This window comes from Bos mutus, chromosome 21, assembly GCF_027580195.1.
Source record: "Bos mutus isolate GX-2022 chromosome 21, NWIPB_WYAK_1.1, whole genome shotgun sequence".
In the NCBI taxonomy this organism is placed as follows: domain Eukaryota; kingdom Metazoa; phylum Chordata; class Mammalia; order Artiodactyla; family Bovidae; genus Bos; species Bos mutus.
This window is the reverse complement of record NC_091637.1, coordinates 40975279-40996448: the sequence shown is the minus strand read 5'-3', so window position 1 is coordinate 40996448 and position 21170 is coordinate 40975279. Positions and strand designations below refer to the sequence as shown.

Below are 21170 nucleotides of genomic sequence, written 5' to 3'. Positions count from 1 at the left end.
GTTGCGCTGGGTCTGTTGCTGTGTGAAGGCTTTCTCTACTTGCAGCAGGCGGGGGCTACTCTCCAGTTGTGGTACATGGGCTTCTCATCAGGGCGGCTTCTCTTATTGCAGAACACAGGTTCTAGGTGCATGGGCTTCAGTAGTTGCAGCACATGAGCTCAGTAGTTGTGGGTCACAGGCCTTACAGCACGTGGGCTTCAGTAGCTGTGGTGCACAGGCACAGTAGTTCTTCGATGACATGTGCAGTCTTCCCCGACCGGGGATCGAATCCATGTCCCTGAATTTGCAGGTGGATTCTTATCTACTGTACCACCTGGGAAGGTCCCCTGTGTTCTTTTAACATGAACCTGGTGTTCTTTTGATAACATCTCTATTTTTGACATGACAAGATGTCTCAGCTTTTACATCATAATTTCTGCTTCAGCTTACAACCAATTGTTTCTCCAAGGAGCTCTGATTATATTTGGTGCAGTGGAATTTAGGTGACAGTCTGTATACTGTCACCCTGCTTATTTAACTTATATGCAGAGTACATCATGAGAAACGCTGGGCTGGAAGAAGCACAAGCTGGAATCAAGACTGCTGGGAGAAATATTAATAACCTCAGATATGCAGATGACACCACGCTTATGGCAGAAAGTGAAGAAGAACTAAAGAGCCTCTTGATGAAAGTGAAAGAGGAGAGTGAAAAGGTTGGCTTAAAGCTCAACATTCAGAAAACGAAGATCATGGCATCTGGTCCCATCACTTCATGGAGAATAGATGGGGAAACAGTGGAAACGGTGGCTGACTTTATTTTTGGGGGGCTCCAGAATCACTGCAGATGGTGATTGCAGCCATGAAATTAAAAGACGCTTACTCCTTGGAAGGAAAGTTATGACCAACTAGACAGCATGTTATAAAGCAAAGACATTACTTTGTCAACAAAGATCTGTCTAGTCAAGACTATGGTTTTTCCCGTGGTCATGTATGGATGTGAGAGTTCTACTATAAAGAAAGCTGAGTGCCAAAGAATTGATGTTTCTGAACTGTGATGTTGGAGAAGACTCTTGAAAGTCCCTTGGACTACAAGGAGATCAGTCCTGGGTGTTCATTGATAGGACTGATTTTGAAGCTGAAACTCCAATACTTTGGCTACCTGATGTGAAGAGCTGACTCATTTGAAAAGACCCTGATGCTGGGAAAGATTGAGGGTGGGAGGAGAAGGGGACAATAGAGGATGATATGGTTGGATGGCATCACTGACTCAACGGACATGGGTTTGGGTGGACTCCAGGAGTTGGTGATGGACAGGGAGGCCTGGTGTGCTGTGGTTCATGGGGTTGCAGAGAGTCGGATAAGATTGAGCGACTGAACTGAACTGAACTAAGTGCTTTATTGATTTTTGCCTGGCAGTTTTAACACCTCTTTTGTATTTTCAGCATTTCCTTCACCATTTATAGTTTTCATTGTCATTTTTAATATATTCACTGTTCTGAACAAACCTAAACTCAGGTAGACCACATTTAAATCCTTTTCTCAAATGTGAACACTTCTAACCCCTTTTGCTACACTTTTCAGTTTCTCTGATGTCATGTTAGTGCCTTTGATTCAATTGCAGACATCTACATGTGTGTTTGGTTTTTGTTAGATCCAGTGTTATTCTTGGTGTGAATAAACTTACTCTTGTATAAACTTTGTAATTACTGTAAACTCAGGTTTATTAACTTACTTTACATACACTTCTGAAATAAATTATCCTCATACCTCTCTGAAAAGTGATGCTACTTTGTTCACTGTTGAGTTAGTGAGATATCTTAAGGGCAAATACTATGAAACGTTTTGTTAACTGTGGATATTCCCAGTGACAGCATACCTGCTTTGTTTTTTGGTGTCTGACTAAATTCTGCATTCAGAATTTTCTGTATTCCCACAGCCCACTGTATATGAGTGTGCCTGTGTGCACACTCACAGAAACCTTTTAAAGTCACTTATTCCTAATTGCCTTACTCCAGTTTCCTTATTTTCCTAGGATGTTTTTAGTACTACTTCATCAAAGAAAGTAATAAGCAAGGAGTGAATATGGCTTATTTTGCTGTATTCAATTTCTAAATGTTGCTCTGAAATCAAATTTGCCTTTGGATTTAATCATGTCTGATTTTTGACCTGGAGCAAGTTGCTATCAAAAGTTAGAATTAGGGTACTTCCTTGCTGATCTACTGGTTAAGACTCTGAGCTCCTAGTGCAGGTGGCCCTTGGATTGATGCTTCGTCAGGGATCTGGATCCCACGTGCCACAACTAAGACCTAACGCAGACAAACAAATATTTTTTTAAAAGAATTACTCTCAGGAGACAGTATTATTTGTTACCAAAACAATAGTACTTTGCATTTATGCAGGTACGTTAGTTTTTTAGGCTTAATTTAAAGTGCATTCTGTTGTTTGGCTCTGGACAGGTCTTTGGAGATAAACAGTGCAGGCTGTTCTAGCTTCATTTTGCAGTTCAAAGAAATTGAGGCTTAAAGAGTTCACAGCAGTAGTAGAAGAGCAGACACCAGAGCCTAGACTTTGCTGTCAGTTCCTTGATTTTCCTCTCCACTCCAGTGCCTTCAGATAGTCACTGATCCAGTAGTACATTTGTTGGAACTAGAGGGATGAAGTAATCCAGCAGTAGTGGATTCAAATATGTTTCTTTTGAAAGGGAAGGGTTTTAAAGAGTACCCACTTCGGGTTCTTGTACAAGTGACAAGTTGAATAAATTACAGGTCCTGCATTTGTCAGTCATCACCTTGCTCGAGTACTGCTCTTGTGGAAGTGTGTCTTCCCAGTGTCTCCTAAAGATCTAGAAACAGAAAAGAGCCGAGGAGACTCCTTCACATGGCAGGTAACCTTGGAAGGACGCGCTGGTGCTCTCTGTGGTAGGTTGAGTTTAGTCTTTCCCTTTCCTCTGGCTTTTTCCATCTTTTAACTTCACATATACTTGTATGTTTCAACTTGAGGGGGAGAATCTGCTTCTGGTGATTTTTGTTATTGAAATAATTGATATGTTGGCAATTATAATAGAAGTATCATGTAAAAAAACAAATTTAAGCATTCTTCTCTTTGGGATATTTTATTATAATATGATCTACTTGAGAAATGTCAAGATTGCTTTGTGTTAAGTGGGCATTCATTTCCCTTTTCAGAAAAACTAGGGTTGAAGTTAATTAATATCGACTAAATATGGTTTCTATTTAGCTTTTTATATATGTGAAAGTTGTACCCTTCTACAACACATAGACCATTAAAAATAGTATCCATATTGAAAATTTAAGCTAAGGAAAAGACATGGAAGCACAGACTTTTTTCTGAAGCATATTTTCTTAGAAAAGCATCTTTTTTAAGAGTAAAAATGACATGAATAAACAAAACCAAAATCAATGCTTCCTTGAATCTGAGTCTAAATTTTAAATATTCACTTTTTTCTATATATGTGATAACTCCTTACAGAACTTGTATGTTTCAGGTAACATCTGTGAAACCTAACATGCTGACTTAAAAGGCAACCAGGTTCCTCAGAACTAGTGTAGAATTGGTAGACTTGAAGGTCTACTTTGAGTTTAAGGGCTGACTAAAACCCCAAGAAAGCAACATTTTGTTGATTTGGTTTTCCGTCTCTTTTAGTAATTCTAGGAAGTTTGATTTGTTTTTTTGTTTTTTTCAGTTTCACTGGAAGTAGAAGCCACTAGTTTCCTTTTTTTACTAGAGTTTCAAGAATTTTTTTGGTTTTCACACATTTCTTTATTCTTAAAAAAATGTGAATGCTGTACCAAAATTGAATGCTTTTTTTCATGCTTCATTACGTTCTGCTAAGTCAAGGTCTGTTCTGTTTTTCAGCTATCAAGAGCTTTGTCGCCCACTGCGGTGATCTCCTTACTGAGGAAGTAATTCAGCATCTTCTTCCACCACTTCCTTGCACTGTGGATTTGCTGACTCAGTAAGGATCCACTATTAGATTTGATACAGACTTACAGCAATCAGTTACCCGCTGGTTATATAATATTGTATGAAGTACATTAATGAAGCCAAGTTTCTGTAGTTGGTGAATGATGTTCCATTTGTAGACGAAGGCAAACATTTAGTTACATGATTTTTTTTTTTTTAGGGTAGGATCTTGAAAAATACACATTAAAAGGGAAGGAAAGTTACTTGGTGGATAATGTATCTTCCATACAGTCAGATTTAACCGAGAAAGTAAATATTAAGCCTGTTAACCTTTTCAGGTATGCGTTTCATTGGTTTGTTAGCGCTGTTCTGTGTTCTTAAGAACCAGATGCTTGTTAACAGTTTCAGTTTTTTGTTGTTCATATTTTTCATGTTTGATTTATATTTTTTAAATATAATTTATGTCATGGTCACTAATAATTTCCCAATTAATGAAATGTACAGTTTAGGGAAAGATTTTCCAAAAAGTGTTTAATAATACAACATTTTATGTATATGGAAAAATACATGTGCAACTTCCTATGAAACTATAATTATTTTAAAGTAAAAAGCTGAAGAAAATTCTAAAATAAGCAAAAAACAGTTCAGATTATGGCTTATGAAGCATAACAGTAAAGTGAACCCCTGTGAGTTCAGCACAACTGGCGCAGAGGTTAATGAATGTTTGCGGTAACAGACTAGAGAGTAAATATTTTAGGCTTTTCAGTTCACACAGTCTCAGTTGCACTGGCTCAGTTCCCTTGTTGTAGCTTGAGAGCAATCATAGCTCATCTGTGAATGAATGAATGCAGCTGTGTTCCCGTAAAACTTTATTAATAATAAGGGGAAGTGGGCCCAAATTAGCTATCCCTGGACTAGAACACTGATAACTTTTGAAGTTTTATCTGTGTGCTCCTCTTTAATACCATTCTTTCTGCCCTACTTTAGAGGTAATCACTATCCTGAATTTTAGAGTTGTCATTTTCTTGTATTTTTCAAAAGTGTATCACATATACATGTTTCCCTAAACAGTTCCTTGTTTAGTTTTGCTTGGTTTTGATCAGGCAGATGGTATCATATTGTTTCTGAGGCTTAACTTGTTTTACTCAACATGATATTTCTAAACTTCCTCTACATGCAAGTATGTTCTTGTTCGTTGCTGTTTAATATTTAATAGAATGTACAACAACTTACCTTCCTGTTCAGTGAAATAGCCAAACTATTTTCCAAAATTTTTTCATATGTATATCCATATTAATGGGAGTACCCATCAATCTACTTCTTCACCAACACTTACTCAGATATCAACTCTTGTTTAATCCAATAGGTGTAAATTGGTATCTCGTTATGATGTTATATGTATCTGGTTCCTGATGCTTTAAGTGTCATACTGTATGTTTATTGTTCTCACTATTTCTTTGAAATCCCTATCATGCATATATTTACCTATTTTTAGGTAAAATAATGATTTGATTAACAGACATTCTTTTTTTTTTCTTAGCTGTACCACATGTCTTGTGGAATCTTAAGTTCCCTGACAAGGGATTGAACCTGGGCCCTGCAGACATTCTTAATTTAAATGTCAGATTTATGAGTCTTTTACTTCTTGGTTCAGTTCAGTTCAGTTCAGTCCAGTCGCTCAGTCGTGTCCGACTCTTTGCAACCCCATGAATCACAGCACGCCAGGCCTCCCTGTGCATCACCAACTCCTGGAGTTTACCCACTTATGCACATCAAGTCGGTGATGCCATCCAGCCATCTCATCCTCTGTCGTCCCCTTCTCCTCCTGCCCCCAATCCCTCCCAGCATCAGAGTCTTTTCCAATGAGTCAACTCTTCACATGAGGTGGCCAAAGTACTGGAGTTTCAGCTTTAGCATCATTCCTTCCAAAGAACACCCAGGGCTGATGTCCTTCAGAATGGACTGGTTGGATCTCCTTGCAGTCCAAGGGACTCTCAAGAGTCTTCTCCAACACCACAGTTCAAAAGCATCAATTCTTCAGCGCTCAGCATTCTTCACAGTCCAACTCTCACATCCATACATGACTGCCGGAAAAACCATAGCCTTGACCAGATGGACCTTTATTGGCAAAGTAATGTCTCTGCTTTTGAATATGCTATCTAGGTTGGTCATAACTTTCCTTCCAAGGAGTAAGTGTCTTTTAATTTCATGGCTGCAGTCACCATCTGCAGTGATTTTGGAGCCCCCCCAAAAAATAAAGTCTGACACTGTTTCCCCATCTATTTCCCATGAAGTGTTGGGACCGGATGCCGTGATCTTAGTTTTCTGAATGTTGAGCTTTAAGCCAACTTTTTCATTCTCCTCTTTCACATTCATCAAGAGACTTTCTAGTTCCTCTTCACTTTCTGCCATAAGGGTGGTGTCATCTGCATATCTGAGGTTATTGATATTTCTCCCAGCAGTCTTGATTCCAGCTTGTGCTTCTTCCAGCCCAGTGTTTCTCATGATGTACTCTGCATATAAGTTAAACAAGCAGGGTGACAATATATAGCCTTGACATACTCCTTTTCCTATCTGGAACCAGTCTGTTGTTCCATGTCCAGTTCTAACTTGCTTCCTGACCTGCATATAGGTTTCTTGGTTAGTACTTTCTTTTGATTTATAAAATATTCCTGCATGGTTATAAAGATACAGTTTTTCCTCTCTCTAAAATGTTTAAGGTTTTTGTCTTTCACATTTGTGTTAATCCATCTGGACTTTATTTTTGTGTTTGGAATGACATAGGGTTCCAATTTCATTCTTTTTTAATATGGATAACACATTGTCCCATACTTTACTAAAGGAATCCATGCTTCCTCTCTCTGGTAAATGCCAGAGCACAGTCTGTTCCTGTATTTTCTTACCATATTCTATTGATGGGTTTGCCCATTTCTGTGCCCATACTACACTGTATAATAATAATGATAAATTTTAATGTCTGTTAGGGCAAACTTTTTGGCCTTTTTCATCTTTAAGCATAGTTTGGCCTTTTTGCAGTTTTGATTATCTCCTGTTGAAATTTTATTTGGAGTTAAATTGAATCTATAGATAAACTTGAAGATGATTGACATTTTTATAATATGCATAAACATAATACCTCTACTATTGTTGAGGTTGTTACAAAGTGTAAAATTTTTCTATGTGAAAGTCTTATATGTCTTTAAAAACATTTATTCCTAGCTAGTTACTTCCTATTTTTCTTTGCAGTTATTAAATAAGTATGTCGGAGTGAGTATGTGTGTGTCTCTATAATCTCTTTATTGCTAGTGTATTAAAAAATATAATTGACCTTATATCCAGCCACCTTGCTAAACTTTCCTATATCAAGCATTTGTTTGTAGATTCTTTAGGATTTCTCCCTTTATGATATTTATTCATATATTTATTTGTGTTCTGTCGCTCCCCTATGTGGTAACCAGATGACTACAATTTAAAACTGAATAGAAGTGGCTTATTAAAGCGAATGCTTCTCATGTTTCACGAATAAGAATAATGTTTGTGACAGGCTTTTTGTTTTATTATTATTTTATTTCTTTTTGATTGCATTGGGTCTTTATTGCTGCACAGGGGCTTTCCCTAGTTGTGGTGAGCGGGGCTACTCTGTGCGAAGCACAGGCTGTGGGTGCACAGGCTCAGTACTTGGGGCTCACAGGCTCTCACACAGGCTCAGTAGTTGTGGCCAGTGGGCTTCATTGGGTTTTGCTTTTTTTTTTCATTTCATTTATTTATTTATGGCTTCACTGGGTCTTTGTTGCTGCATGCGAACTTTCTCTAGTTGTAGCAAATGGGGGCCTGCTCTCTAATTGCGGTACATGAGCTTCTCATTATGGTGGCTTCTCTTGTTGCGGAACATGGGCTTCAGTGTTTAAGGTATGTTGGCTTAATTGCCTTGTGTCATTTGGAATCTGCCTGGACCAGGGATCAAACTCAAGTCTCCAGCTTTGGCAGGCAGCTTCTCTTAACTGCTGGACCACCAGGAGAGTCCGGTTTTGATTTTTATAAAGTGGTTTAATCTGATAATTTTAATGTAACAAATTTTACTAATTTTTTACTAGGTTGCATTCTTGAGATAAACTGAGCTTGGAAATAGTTATCCTTTTTTGTAAACTTACAGATTTGGTTTTTTATGTCTGGGATTCTTCACATATGTTTATCAGTGAGACTGCCCTATAATTTTCTTTATTGTGCTGCAACCCTCAGGTTTTCAATGATGCTATACTAGCTTCATGGAATGAAGTAGGTGAATGTTTTATAACAAGGAGCTTTTAGAAGATTGAAATGGTGTGTCACATGAAACCCTCTGTAAAACAGTCTGGACCTGCTGTTTGATTTGTGGGAATTATTTTAAACTACGTAGTTCATTTCCTTAATTGCTTTAACTATTTGAGATCTGGCTTGGGGTTCTGTTTTGCTTGTGTGTTAAATTTTTCCAGAAATTTTCCCATTGCATCTTCATCTTCAACTTTTTTGGCATGAAGTTATTCTTAGTATTCTCTTATTTTTTTAATCTCTGTTGTATCTGTCATGTCCCTTTATCAATTTCTGATAAGTTTTCATTATGCCTTCTATTCTGTTTTTCCTGACCCATCTCATGAGAGGGTTTTTTTTAATTCATTTATACAAAAAGTAACTTTGCTTATGTTGAACTTGTTTCCTATTTCATTAATTATCACTTGTCATTACTCCTGTTCTTAAATTCTTTTTCTAACACCTTAATTTGAAAGCTTAGCTTGTTGAATTTCTTATAATTCTTTTAATATAAGCTAAGGTCATAAATTTCCCTGTAAGGATTCAGTTGCTCAATCATAAAAGTATTAATATATACTATTTCCATTTTTTTCCAATTTTATGTATTTTTCAATTTCATTATAATTTCTTTGGAGTTGTTTAAAATTATGTTTTAAAATTTCTAAATGTATGGAGCAGTTTCTAGATTACAATTTCGTTAGATTGTTAATATAATTGCATTGTTCCTAGTTAAAAGGATCTGTATATTTCTTTATCCAATGTGGTGTATATTTTGTTGGATTCGTATATTTCAGTTGTCCTGGAAGAAAGGCCGTTATTTCTTCAAATATTGCCTGTTTTCCTTCCTTGTTAAACTTTCCTTCTGGGGCTCTGGTTAGACAGATTTTCAGTGTTTTTGTTTTGTCTTCCATGTCTCTTGTGTGTGTTGTGCTAAGTTGCTGCAGTCACATTTGACTCTTTGCAACTCACTGGACTATAGCCCACCAGGCTCCTCTGTCCCTGGGATTCTGCAGGCAAGAATACTGGAGTGGGTTGCCATGCCCTCCTCCAAGGAATCTTCCAACCCAGGGATTGAATCCATATCTCTTATACCTCCTGAATTGGGAGGTGGGTTCTTTACCATTAGCACTATCTGGGAAACCATGTCTCTTCTAATATTTTTTTCTTTCTGCTGTTTTCTGTGATTTCTTCCACAGCTTCTTGCAGTTAACTAATTCTGCCCTCAACTGTGTTTAATTCAGTATTCCTTTGCCTCTGCCAGGACCTGGGACTATTTAAACTGTCTTTCAGTTCAGTTCAGTTCAGTTGCTCAGTCATGTCCAACTCTTTGTGACCCCATGGACCGCAGCACACCAGGCCTCCCTGTCCATCACCAACTCCAGGAGTTTACCCAAACTCATGTCCATTAAGTGGATGATGCCATCCAACCATCTCATCCTTTGTCATCCCCTCTCCTCCTCCCTTTAATATTTCCCAGCATCAGGGTCTTTTCAAATGAGTCAGCTCTTCACATCAGGTGTCCAAAGTATGGTAGTTTCAGTTTCAATATCAGTCCTTCCAATGAACACTTAGGACTGATCTCCTTTAGGATGGACTGGTTGGATCTCCCTGCTGTCCAAGGGACTCTCACGAGTCTTCTCCAACACCACAGTTCAAAAGCATCTTGGTGCTCAGCTTTCTTTATAGTCCAACTCTCATATCCATACATGACTACTGGAAAAACCATAGCCTTGACTAGATGGACCTCTTTGGACAAAGCAATGTCTCTGCTTTTTAATATGCTGTCTAGGTTGGTCATAACTTTCCTTCCAAGCATCTTTTAATTTCATGGCTGCAGTCACCATCTGCAGTGATTTTAGAGCCCAGAAAAATAAAGTCTGACACTGTTTCCCCATCTATTTGCCATGAAGTGATGGGACCGGATGCCATGATCTTAGTTTTCTGAATGTTGAGCTTTAAGCCAACTTTTTCACTCTCCACTTTCACTTTCATCAAGAGGCTCTTTAGTTCTTCTTCACTTTCTGCCATAGGGTGGTGTCATCTGCATATCTGAGGTTATTGATATTTCTCCCAGGAATCTTGATTCCAGCTTGTGCTTCTTCCAGCCCAGCGTTCTTGTGATGTACTCTGCATATAAGTTAAATAAGCAGGGTGACAATATACAGCCTTGACATACTCCTTTTCCTATTTGGAACCAGTCTTTTGTTCCCTGTCCAGTTCTAACTGTTGCTTCCTGACGTGCATACATATTTCTCAAGAGACAGGTCAGGTGGTCTGGTATTCCCATCTCTTTCAGAATTCTCCACAGTTTGTTGTGATCCACACAGTCAAAGACTGCGTAGTTAATAAAGCAGAGATAGATGTTTTTCTGGAACTCTCTTGCTTTATCGATGATCCAGCGGATGTTGGCAATTTGATCCCTGCTTCCTCTGCCTTTTGTAAAACCAGCTTGAACATTTGGAAGTTCAAAGTTCATGTGTTGCTGAAGCCTGGCTTGGAGAATTTTGAGCATTACTTGACAAGCCTGTGAGATGAGTGCAGTTGTGCAGTAGTTTGAGCATTCTTTGGCATTGCCTTTCTTTGAGATTTCTGTGGGATAAACTGTCTTTAAGAGATCTCATTTATCATCCCTGCAGTGCATGGGCACAAGCTCAGTTGCAGGTTCTTGTGTTGATATTGGTGTTCCCACTCTGATTTTAGCTCCTTTTTTATTTCAAGCATGTTATGATCATTTATTTTGGGGGGCAGTGTGGGCTTGGCCTTGGAAAAGTCTTTCTTCAAGTCTAGCAATGGAAATTATCTTTTATCCAAAATCTAAAGTGTATTTATAGAAGAAGGCCCTTTAGAGATTTTAATCTGTCCTACTTATAGTAGTAGAAACCCTTAGGAATAAGTTCTTACTTTTTTGTATTCATCTTATTTTCTTTAAATGGACACACATGCAAACAACCCTCTGAACTAAATTCTATTGTATTTAGACCAACTGAATGTTGCAGAATTTTTAAGAATTGTAATATCTTAACGTCTTGCCAATACAATTTAAATATTTTTCATGTAATCAGTCGTAATCCCATCTTGTTTTAGAGGAATACAAAAATACAGTGGATTTGTTTTTAACTTTCATAACTAAAAAATTCTCCCCAGGTTTTATAAATGTTGTTTTCGAAGGTGAGAGATAATAAATAGAACCAACTTTCTTCTTTTTTTTTTCAATAAAATGACAAGTCAAAAATAATTATTTACACTTCCCTCATGGCTCACTGGTAAAGGGTCCCCCTGCCAATGCAGGGGACTCGGGTTCCCTCCCTCATTTGGGAAGATTCCCACATGCTGCAGAGTTACTAAGCCCATGTGCCACAATTATTGAGCCTGTGCCCTAGAGCTTGGCAGCTAAAACTGCTGAATCCCACATGCCTTGGAGCCCATGCTTTGCAACAAGAGAAGCCACCACAGTGAGAAGCCCACGTCCTGCAAGTAGAGAAAAGCCCAAGCAGCAGCGAAGACCCTGCACAGCCAATAAATAAATAAATATTTTTTTTTATTAAAGAAGTAGATTACCAATCATAGTCTCTCTGTCTCAAAAAAAAATATATATATATATATATAATTCTTTTTTTTTAGAAACAAGAAACAGCATGCAGTATTTTTCTAGCAAACACACATGAATAAGCATTACCAGTATTTCTTAGAATACCTGGAAACCACATGCCAAAACAGCATAGTAAATTTATTCCAGTGGCACAGCAAAAGTAATACCACTGAATTTCTGTATTGCTGCAGGAGATGAAAGCTTCACTCCATTTTATCACAAGGCAAAGTGTAGTAATCCTTTAATAAATATTAGACGAGTGAACATCAATAAAATGATGAGAATACCAGTAGTGAGAATGAATAAAAGATTAAAAAAAGAGCACATTAAAGTGAATGAAAGAGAGTGAAAAGAGGAGGTGATAAGAGCTTTTATGACTGGAGCTTTTGGGGAAACATTGGCTCCACTTTTGCTTTCTCAAAAGTGAATTTGTTTCATGATTCTGTGTATTTTGATGATTCATTGTTATTTGGTGAGTGCCTTCCAGATGAAGTTTTCTAACACTTGGATTTTTTCCTAGATCTTTGCGTCTCCTGTTTCTTTGGCCTGTTCCTTTTCTGCATAACAATTTAGTTTTCATAAATGCAGTGTTGTAAATGTGGGGGTTTAGTAAGAGTTTCAGCTAACAGACAAAATAGTAACAACCTTAGATATATATAGTTTTATGAGGTATGATAGAAAAAATAGCTAAATGGTTTTCATATCTGACACTTGTAATTCCTCTTTTAACTTCAGGTCACGCATTATAAAAAATAATAAATATGGACTTCCCAGGTGGTTCTCTGCTAAAGAGCTCACATTCCAGTGCAGGGGGTGTGGGTTTGATCCTTGTTCCGGGAGCTAAAATCCCACATGCCTTGCAGCCAAAAAGCAACAGATAGAACAGAAACAGTATTGTAACAGATTCAATAAAGACTTCAAAAATGGTCCACAGTAAAAAATTTTTTTAATAATTTTAGTAAATAAAAGCATTAATGATTACTTATATATAATACGTATTTTATCTTTATATGTCAATATGTTGAATATTTATACATTGTTATATAACTTAAACACTTAACATATACTTTTTCTTTTACTTTAAGGCTCTCTTCAATACTAAAAACCTATGGAAGTCCTTTGAAAACACCATCAGTAGTTTATAGACAAAGGCTTTATGAATTGTTGATTTTATTATCTCCTGAAACCTATGAAGGTAAGTGCCTTACACCTGAATGTTTTACTATTTGTGATTAATACAGTGCCTGAACAAATGGATTATATGGCAGTTACTTCGTGCTTTGTGTTCAGGAGATTTTGGGAGTTCAGTCTTAACGCATATGTTTACCGTTTTATAGTAAACACTGTTGTTCAGTGGCTAAGTTGTGTCTGACTCTCTGCGACCCCATGGATTGCAGCACACCAGGCTTCCCTGTCCTTCACTATCTCTCAAAGTTTGCTCAAGTTCATGTTCATTGAGTTAGTGATGCTATCTAACCATCTCATCCTCTACTGCGCCCTTCTCCTTTTGCCTTCAGTCTGTCCCAGCATCAGGGTCTTTTCCAGTGAGTCAGCTCTTTGCATTAGGTCGCCAAAATATTGGAGCTTCGGCATCAGTTCTTCCAATGAATATTCAGGGTTGACTTCCTTTAGGATTGATTGGTTTGATCTCCTTGCAGTCCAAGGGACTCTCATAGGTCTCCTCTAGCACCACAATTCGAAATCATCAATCAATTTATAGTAAATAAAATACATTAAAAAAGAAAATGTTTCATGTCTTGCTATCTTCTCTCTTCTGAGAAAAATGTCCCTAGTTTCAATGTGTGAGAGAGAATGAGTCCCAAAGATTAGTCTTGGTTCTACTCCAGGGTTTTCTACAGAATACATAATGCAAGTCAATTAGAAATTTGACCATTCCCTGTTTTCCTTCTAGAGTGCATATCTATTGTACACATTGCCTTCCATTATTCCATTCTTAACTCTGTCCAGATAGCACTTTAATCTTGAGTGGTATACCAAGGTATAATTTATCTTACAAAGTTTATAATGTAGGTTTTGCTTTTATTGGGCTCAAGATGACTTCAGAATATTTGAATACTGCATTTGGTAAAAAAAAAAAAGCTTGCCCTTATTTTGCAATTAGTTCTGTATCCTTTCTTATAAATTTCAAATACAGTTTTAAGAAAATGTATTGCTACTACTACTGAATACTTTAAGATGCTTGTTTTAAGAGGTGAAAGTTGAAAATGGCCTCTAATGGGAGCATCTTTTTTTTTTTTTTTTTCAACTAACCAAATTAAGTTAATCATTACTTCAAATCTATTTCTTTTGGGGATTTCCCTGGTGGCCTACTAGTTAGGATTTCAGGCTTTTCTGCGGCCCGGCTTCTGTCCCTGGTCAGGGAACTGAGATCCCACAAACCACTTGGCATGGCTGGAAAAAAAAAGAATTTATATAACTTTTCATCATGGTTGTCCAACAAAAGCAGAATTTTGTCACAATAGTTGCTTAATTTTCTTAAGTTTATGGAACAAAACTTGGGTTCCTAATATTTATTTCCTATCTCAGTTTCGTTATGGATCTGCATTCAAGTATTTTAATTTTCTCCACACTGAAAATTGCTCCTCATTAGCATCAGAAAGTGGTGTATTTTTACAGGAGAAGCATATTTGCATTTTAAAACTGAATCATCTTTAAGTACTTTGTTCAGGGACAGTTAGGCGGCCAGCAGTTACTTTATATGAGAAATGGAGATATACCACTGTTTTCACATTTAGCTGTAGTACCAAACATAGCTTGCATGTTATGCCACCAATAGAATTATTTTCTTGAGTATCACATACTGGTAACTAAACTAACACACTCTTACTTGCTTCATTAAGCTTTTATTGATCCCTGTCCACTGTCCCCAGTTGCTGTGTTTATATAATCTCTCCTTTCTCTAAACATAGCTATATACTCGTTTTTCATCCTCTATGAAGCTTAGTATTTCCTACCTTCATTTTTTAGTTAACGTGTGTGTGTCTTGAGTCTTATATCTTCTTCAAGGGAGGATTGTCCACAGAGAAGTCCCTGTTTAGTAATTACTAAAACATCAAATTATGATAGTGAAATTGTTTAAAACATCCTTAACTCTAGTGATACACAGTGAAATATTTATAGATGCAAGTGATAGGCTTTCCAGGGACTGCTCCAAAATAGTATGGAGGGTGATGAGATAGTCAGTTGAGAGTACAGGTGAACCGAGATTGATCTAGCTGGTTAGGATGAGTGACAGTCATTTGCTGGGGTGGTGGGGAGTTAGGCTGCCATACTACTAATATTATGCCTGCTTTGTCTGCCTTTGTTACTCTTTTTTCTTTCTGTTTTTATGCTCCATGTCATTTTATTTAAAATGATGGTAGTAGTATTTATTTAGTGCTTAAAATATACATACACACATACTTTGAGATGTTTGTTCTTATCCTTGTGGTCAGCAACACATAGTTGAGCTTTTTATCGGTAGGGCATTTCTCAGGGAGGAGAACAGATTAAAGAGGCTGTGATAGATTAAAGTTAGCTGATAATGCAGTTTAACGTTCACCCTGGGCTCTTTAAACCCCGTTCTCAGACCTGTTAACTGCTATTGCTAAATTGCTAATTGCTCTTTTTCTGTGACTCAACAGGAAACCTCAGTGTTATCCTCAGAGAGCTGGCTGCTGACCTGACCGCCCCTGATATACAGGTGGCCGCATCCGCATTTTTACTCCCACCCCTCTGTCATCAAGATGATCTTCTAATATTAAGTCCTTTGCTACAAGAGACTGACCATAGATTTATTGAAGAACAGGTATGGTCATTTTTCAATAACTCTTGGATTGATTCAACCTATAAACTGTGGTTTAATTTGTTTTTTGTTGTTTTTTTTAAATTGGCCACACTGCACGGCAAGTGGGATCCTCCTTACCCAACCAGGGCACAGAGTACCAACCACTGGACCACAAGGAAGTCCGGAATAGTCGTTTTAAAACCCTATATGCAATTTTTTTTTTTTCTTTTAGCTCCTGCTTGGTAGTGGTATTGCTTGTGGAAGTCTCGAGTATGACCCTTACTCTATTTACGAGAAAGATGTAGAGGGAGATTCGGTGCCTAAGCCCTTACCTCCAATGCTGTCAGTTACTAGCTCTGCAGTCAAGCTGTTTGGAGTTGTATGCGCTCATGTGGGAGAAGCTCAAAGGTAAACCGTCTTCAGAGGTTCACTTATCCTGAAATGTGTTTCAGGTTTGGTAATTTGTTCAGTGAATGCATAATAGACTGGTAAAAAAGAAGTTGTCAGAAGTTCTCATTAATATAAAAGACTTCTTATAGATGACAGGTGAAGGTGAGATTAAAGGCTCTTGTTTAATTATTCAGTTGGCTAAATATTTAATAAGAAGTAATGAAGTCAGTGATTAAACTGAAAACTGCTAGGCACTATGGTGGATGCAATGCTTTTCCCGCATTAACTTCTCATCTAGCTGAAAATACGAATGTAAAACTCAGTGACACAAAAAAACAGTGATTTATGAGCCAGTATTGCAAACAGAAACACTGGTTGTCTGAACAGACAAGATCTCATACTATATCTTCAGTTTCAGAAAAATTAGATTAAAACAGATTAGTCTTCAATTTGGTAGATTCACTTCACTTGAAATGAATTTTGGTTTTTAAAAATTATAAAGACTGCTAATGATTTCTCATTGAGGGTAACAGGGTAATATCTTTCTTGGGGATCAAAACCTACTACTCATGTCTAGTATCCAGGAAATTCTGTTTTTATCTGAGATACTGAATGGGAACTGAATCTCTCCCGTAGGCTGTGCTGGTTAACAGTTTGCAAAATATTAACTGTCTTCATTCATTCATGTTCCTTCTCTTTGTTTCTTTTATGCTAGGCCAGCAACAATGATAGATCATAGTTTTTATATAATTTTATCAGTTATGTCTTCCAGAGAATACCAATTAGGTAAGGGATTTACCTTGGTCTCTGATGAAGAATCGCAGAAATATTTGAGTCTTGTCAGCAACACATTCGGAGAAGGCAGTGGCACCCCACTCCAGTACTCTTGCCTGGAAACTCCCATGGATGGAGGAGCCTGGTGGGCTGCAGTCCATGGGGTCACTAAGAGTTAGACATGACTGAGCGACTTCCCTTTCACTTTTCACTTTCATGCACTGGAGAAGGAAATGGCAACCCACTCCTGTGTTCTTGCCTGGAGAATCCCAGGGACAGGGAAGCCTGGTTGGCTGCTGTCTATGGGGTCACACAGAGTTGGACACAACTGAAGCGACTTAGCAGCAGCAGCAGCGGCAGCAACACATTTCTGAAACAGGCTTTTAGATAGTCTACTTTCAGTGGATAGAAAACAAATAACATTTATGTTGATTTTTAATAACTTCATGTTCTATTTTAACTTACAATAGTACTTAGTATCATATGGTATATGCATATTTTGAAATTAATTTCAAAAGATGATTTGAAATTTGTAACCTATAGTTCACTGTATACTATAACTATAAAGTTAAGACAATATGTGACTAACTTATAAATGAATGCTGTAGCACTAAAAGATGAGAGGAAAATCACAGTGGTCTGGAATTTTTAAAGAATTACTGATGGAGAGAAGATTTGAACTAGCCTGTAACTGTATTATTTTATAGTGCATACAATTAATTTCAAATACTTAATTTGGATTAATACAGCAATAACTGCAGCCTTATGAGCAAAAGATTTAAATTAAGCATGTTCTTGAAAGACTCTGTTAAACTCTTTGATAAGTCTCAGATAAAAAGTGGGGGAAAAAGCATACTTCTTACAAATTTTCCTTTTAAAACATTGGTTTTATTGCTCTTCTAGGGAAGGTGATTTTCTTTTTGATTTTACCCAGATTTATTGCCCATTTACAGTTTCAAGGAAATAATTACAGTTTCAAGGAAATAGTTTCTTATTTCTGTTTTTTACAGTTTAATGAACTTTAAAATGTGCCACATTTCTTTTTATCCCACCTGGATAAAAATAACATATAGAATGAATATTCAGGGGAGCAGAGGTCTTGTTTGTCTTAATGAAAATGTTACAACCTGGTAAAGCAAAGCATATTCTCTTTGAATTCGTAACTGAATAAAAATAGTAGGCCGTAGTTTGGAGAGTTTTAAAGGAAGTGGTCTGGCAGGATCCTGCATTTAGCAACTATTAGCAATCTCCAGTGGATGCACTTGAGCACCACAGAGAAACAGACAGCAAAGTTGAGCTTCTAGTTTCCTGTTATCCAGAGATGTTACTTGTTTACAAGGCAGACCCTTCTCTGGGCCATAGATTTGCATCTCTAGAAAAGAAAGGTCTTCAAGTACCTGTATTCAACAAGTGAATGTTTTCAAGTGTTTTGTTGTGGTGGTTATCTTTGTGTTAAAACAGTTTAAAAGAAACTCATAACATGAGGTTGTCCTGAAATTAGAAATAGGTTTTTAGTACTTTATTTATGCACTTAGGAATTAAATTATCTTTAAATCATTGATTATTTTGACTGTAGGATTCTAAAACTAAGAAAACTTTGTATTGATAATTTTAAAGCACTAAAATGTTGAAAGCTCTGGAATATCAAGATATTTTATACAGAGAAGAAATTATTACTGATCTTATACATGTGTTATTTATGGTTACTTTCCAATATATTTTGCACCTAATTACAAAGAATGAATTACTTAATTCATCTGAATTAAGTACCTTGACTGTACATTGCAGTCATTTGGATCATTTTTTTAAATGTTTTAAAATGTAGGTTCTGATTTAATAGTAATGGTATGCATACCGCATTGGACATTAAAATTTTTTAAACTCCTTAGGTGATTCTGGCATGCAGAGAACAGTGCTAAAAATGCTATAAAGTAATGTACAGTGTAAACTGATGGAGAGAGAGGAAAAGGATAGTTATAGCTCTCAGTAGTAAAAATTTTCCCCATTATACACCCTCTCTCTGAATGTATAAGAAAGGTAAATCAGCATTTTCAATATTTATGTCTTTCCTGTTTACTTAATTACTTGTATGTTTTCATTTCATCCAGACTCAAACGTTTTATTATCTAACTTTGTTCTGAACTAATCAGTTCAGTTCAGTCTCTCAGTCGTGTCCAACTCTTTGTGACCCCATGGATTGCAGTATGCCAGGCTTCCCTATCCATCACTGACTCCTGGAACTTGCTCAGACTCATGTCCATTGAGTTGGTGATGCCATCCAACCATCTCATCCTTTGTCATCCCCTTCTCCTCCTGCCTTCAGTCTTTCCCAGCATCAGAGTCTTTTCCAATGAGTCAGTTCTTTACATCAGGTGGCCAAAGTATTGGAGCTTCAGCTTCAGCACCAGCTAATTTTATTAATTATATTAATATGAACTAATAATTATATAATTGATACTACTTAGGAATACAAATTCAGTATTACTAAAAAGTGGTCATCTCCATCTTCCTGAAGAGTCAGAATGTTTTCTTGTGATCCGTGTCAGAATATGGGAATAAAGGCTGGAGAGAAAAGTTTGGGCTCTGGTAGTCTCATTTAGGGTCTTTGGCCTATGTATGTGGGCAAGAAAATAGTACAGGTCAGATTTTATTAAAATATAACAAAATTCTCAAGCTCTAATCTTAAGTATTTTTAGTACTTTCAACATGACACAGTTTCATTATAACAGGTGATTAGGATATGGTCTAATAATGATGTTTTAGGTTTTAAATTCATAAGCCTGACCATATGGTTACCCTTAATTTTTCTTCCTGCTGGGCAATTTGGTTATAAATATTTTCTTGAAGCATAATGACTTACATATGGTCTTGGAAAACAGAAAAATTTTATATGATACATTTATTGTGTTAGTTGTAATAAAAATTAGAAATGGCCTAAATATCCCAAACTAGAGAATTAGTTAATTAATTCTAATAGCAATTTAAAATTATTTCAGTATGTGTGGAATCTGAAAAATACAACAAACTAGTTAATATAATGTAAAAGAAGCAGACTCACAGATGCAGAGAACAAAACTAGTGGTGACCAGGGGGAGAGGGAAGGGGGAGGGGGAGAGCAACAGGGGGTAGCAGCTGAGAGGCACAAACTGTCGTGTGTGAAATAAGCGACAAGAAGATCCTGTGCAATGCAGGGAATATAGTTGTTTGAAAGTAACTATAACTGGAATGTAATCTTTAAAAATTGTGAATCACTATATTGCATACTTGTGACTTAGACAATATTGTATGTCAGTTATACTTAAATTAGAAACAAAATCACAGGAGGTCAAGATAAAAAAGAGAAAAATAAAACTGTTTCAGTACAATAGTTAATAAGGTGGGATTAATGTTTAGGGAAATAAAAAAGTTATTAACAAAGTATGTATACTGTGAAACCAGTTTTTAAAAAATGATCCATATATCTGGAGAGATAAGACCAAAAATGTCAAAATATGGCTTTCTATTTTTTTGAGGGGGGGGTGGTTTTTTTTTTTTTTTTGGCTTTCTAAATGGTGGGATTTGGGGTGAATTTTATTTTTCTTTTTATTTATTGCAATGAACTGAATTAACCTTGAAATAGGAAATAAATATTTAAATAGACTACTTAAGAGTTACTATGATTTTCCCTAAATTTTTAGTGATTCACTGTGTTTATCCTCTGAATTGATTTTATGTATATTGCTTTCCTCGAGTCATATAATGTAACCTCGCATACCTTCCTTTTTTTCTGACTTAACTTTTTCCACAACTGGGTTTATTTAAAAAAACGTAAGTTCCATATCTATTCTGTTTTGATAACAGAAGTATCCTTTGGAGCAGAACTGTGTTTGGGCTTTTTGGGCTCAACAGAGTGATAGAGATTTAGTTAAGGGCTTTAGAAATATTATTGGAAGTACAGTAGAGTTGAGTAAAAGTATACCCCCACATGCCATCTTCAGCCAGTCATGCCTGTTTTCACTCAGTGGGTTAACCGTAACCCTGCTGCTAAGTCGCTTCAGTCGTGTCCAACTCTGTGCGACCCCCATAGACGGCAGCCCACCAGGCTCCCCTGTCCCTGGGATTCTCCAGGCAAGAACACTGGAGTGGGTTGCCATTTCCTTCTCCAGTGCATGAAAGTGAAAAGTGAAAGTGAAGTTGCTCAGTCATGTCGGACTCTTCGCGACCCCATGGACTGCAGCCTACCAGGCTCCTCCATCCATGGGATTTTCCAGGCAAGAGTACTGGAGTGGGGTGCCATTGCCTTCTCCGAACCCTAACCCTAACCCTGATTTAAAGGGAGAGAAGGAGAGAAAGGAAATTCAGAGCTCTGAAGCAATGTTTATAAACAGAATAATTGGTGGGGAGAAAAGGGGGTGATTTTTTTTCATGGTTAACATATCTTTAATCTCATCAAATGAATTT

At 36.9% G+C, this 21170-nt stretch overlaps 1 protein-coding gene across 13 annotated transcripts in view; it reads left to right on the top strand.

The window, feature by feature from the left end:
• Positions 1–21170, top strand: part of HEATR5A (HEAT repeat containing 5A) — a 99205-nt gene that overhangs the window by 34193 nt on the left and 43842 nt on the right. For all 13 annotated transcript variants that reach the window (XM_070358687.1, XM_070358686.1, XM_070358690.1 and 10 more), the window contains 5 exons: positions 2745–2897; positions 3856–3955; positions 12865–12974; positions 15424–15587; positions 15799–15974. In XM_070358687.1, the coding sequence (XP_070214788.1) occupies positions 2745–2897; positions 3856–3955; positions 12865–12974; positions 15424–15587; positions 15799–15974 (703 nt within the window). The remainder of the gene's footprint in view (positions 1–2744; positions 2898–3855; positions 3956–12864; positions 12975–15423; positions 15588–15798; positions 15975–21170) is intronic.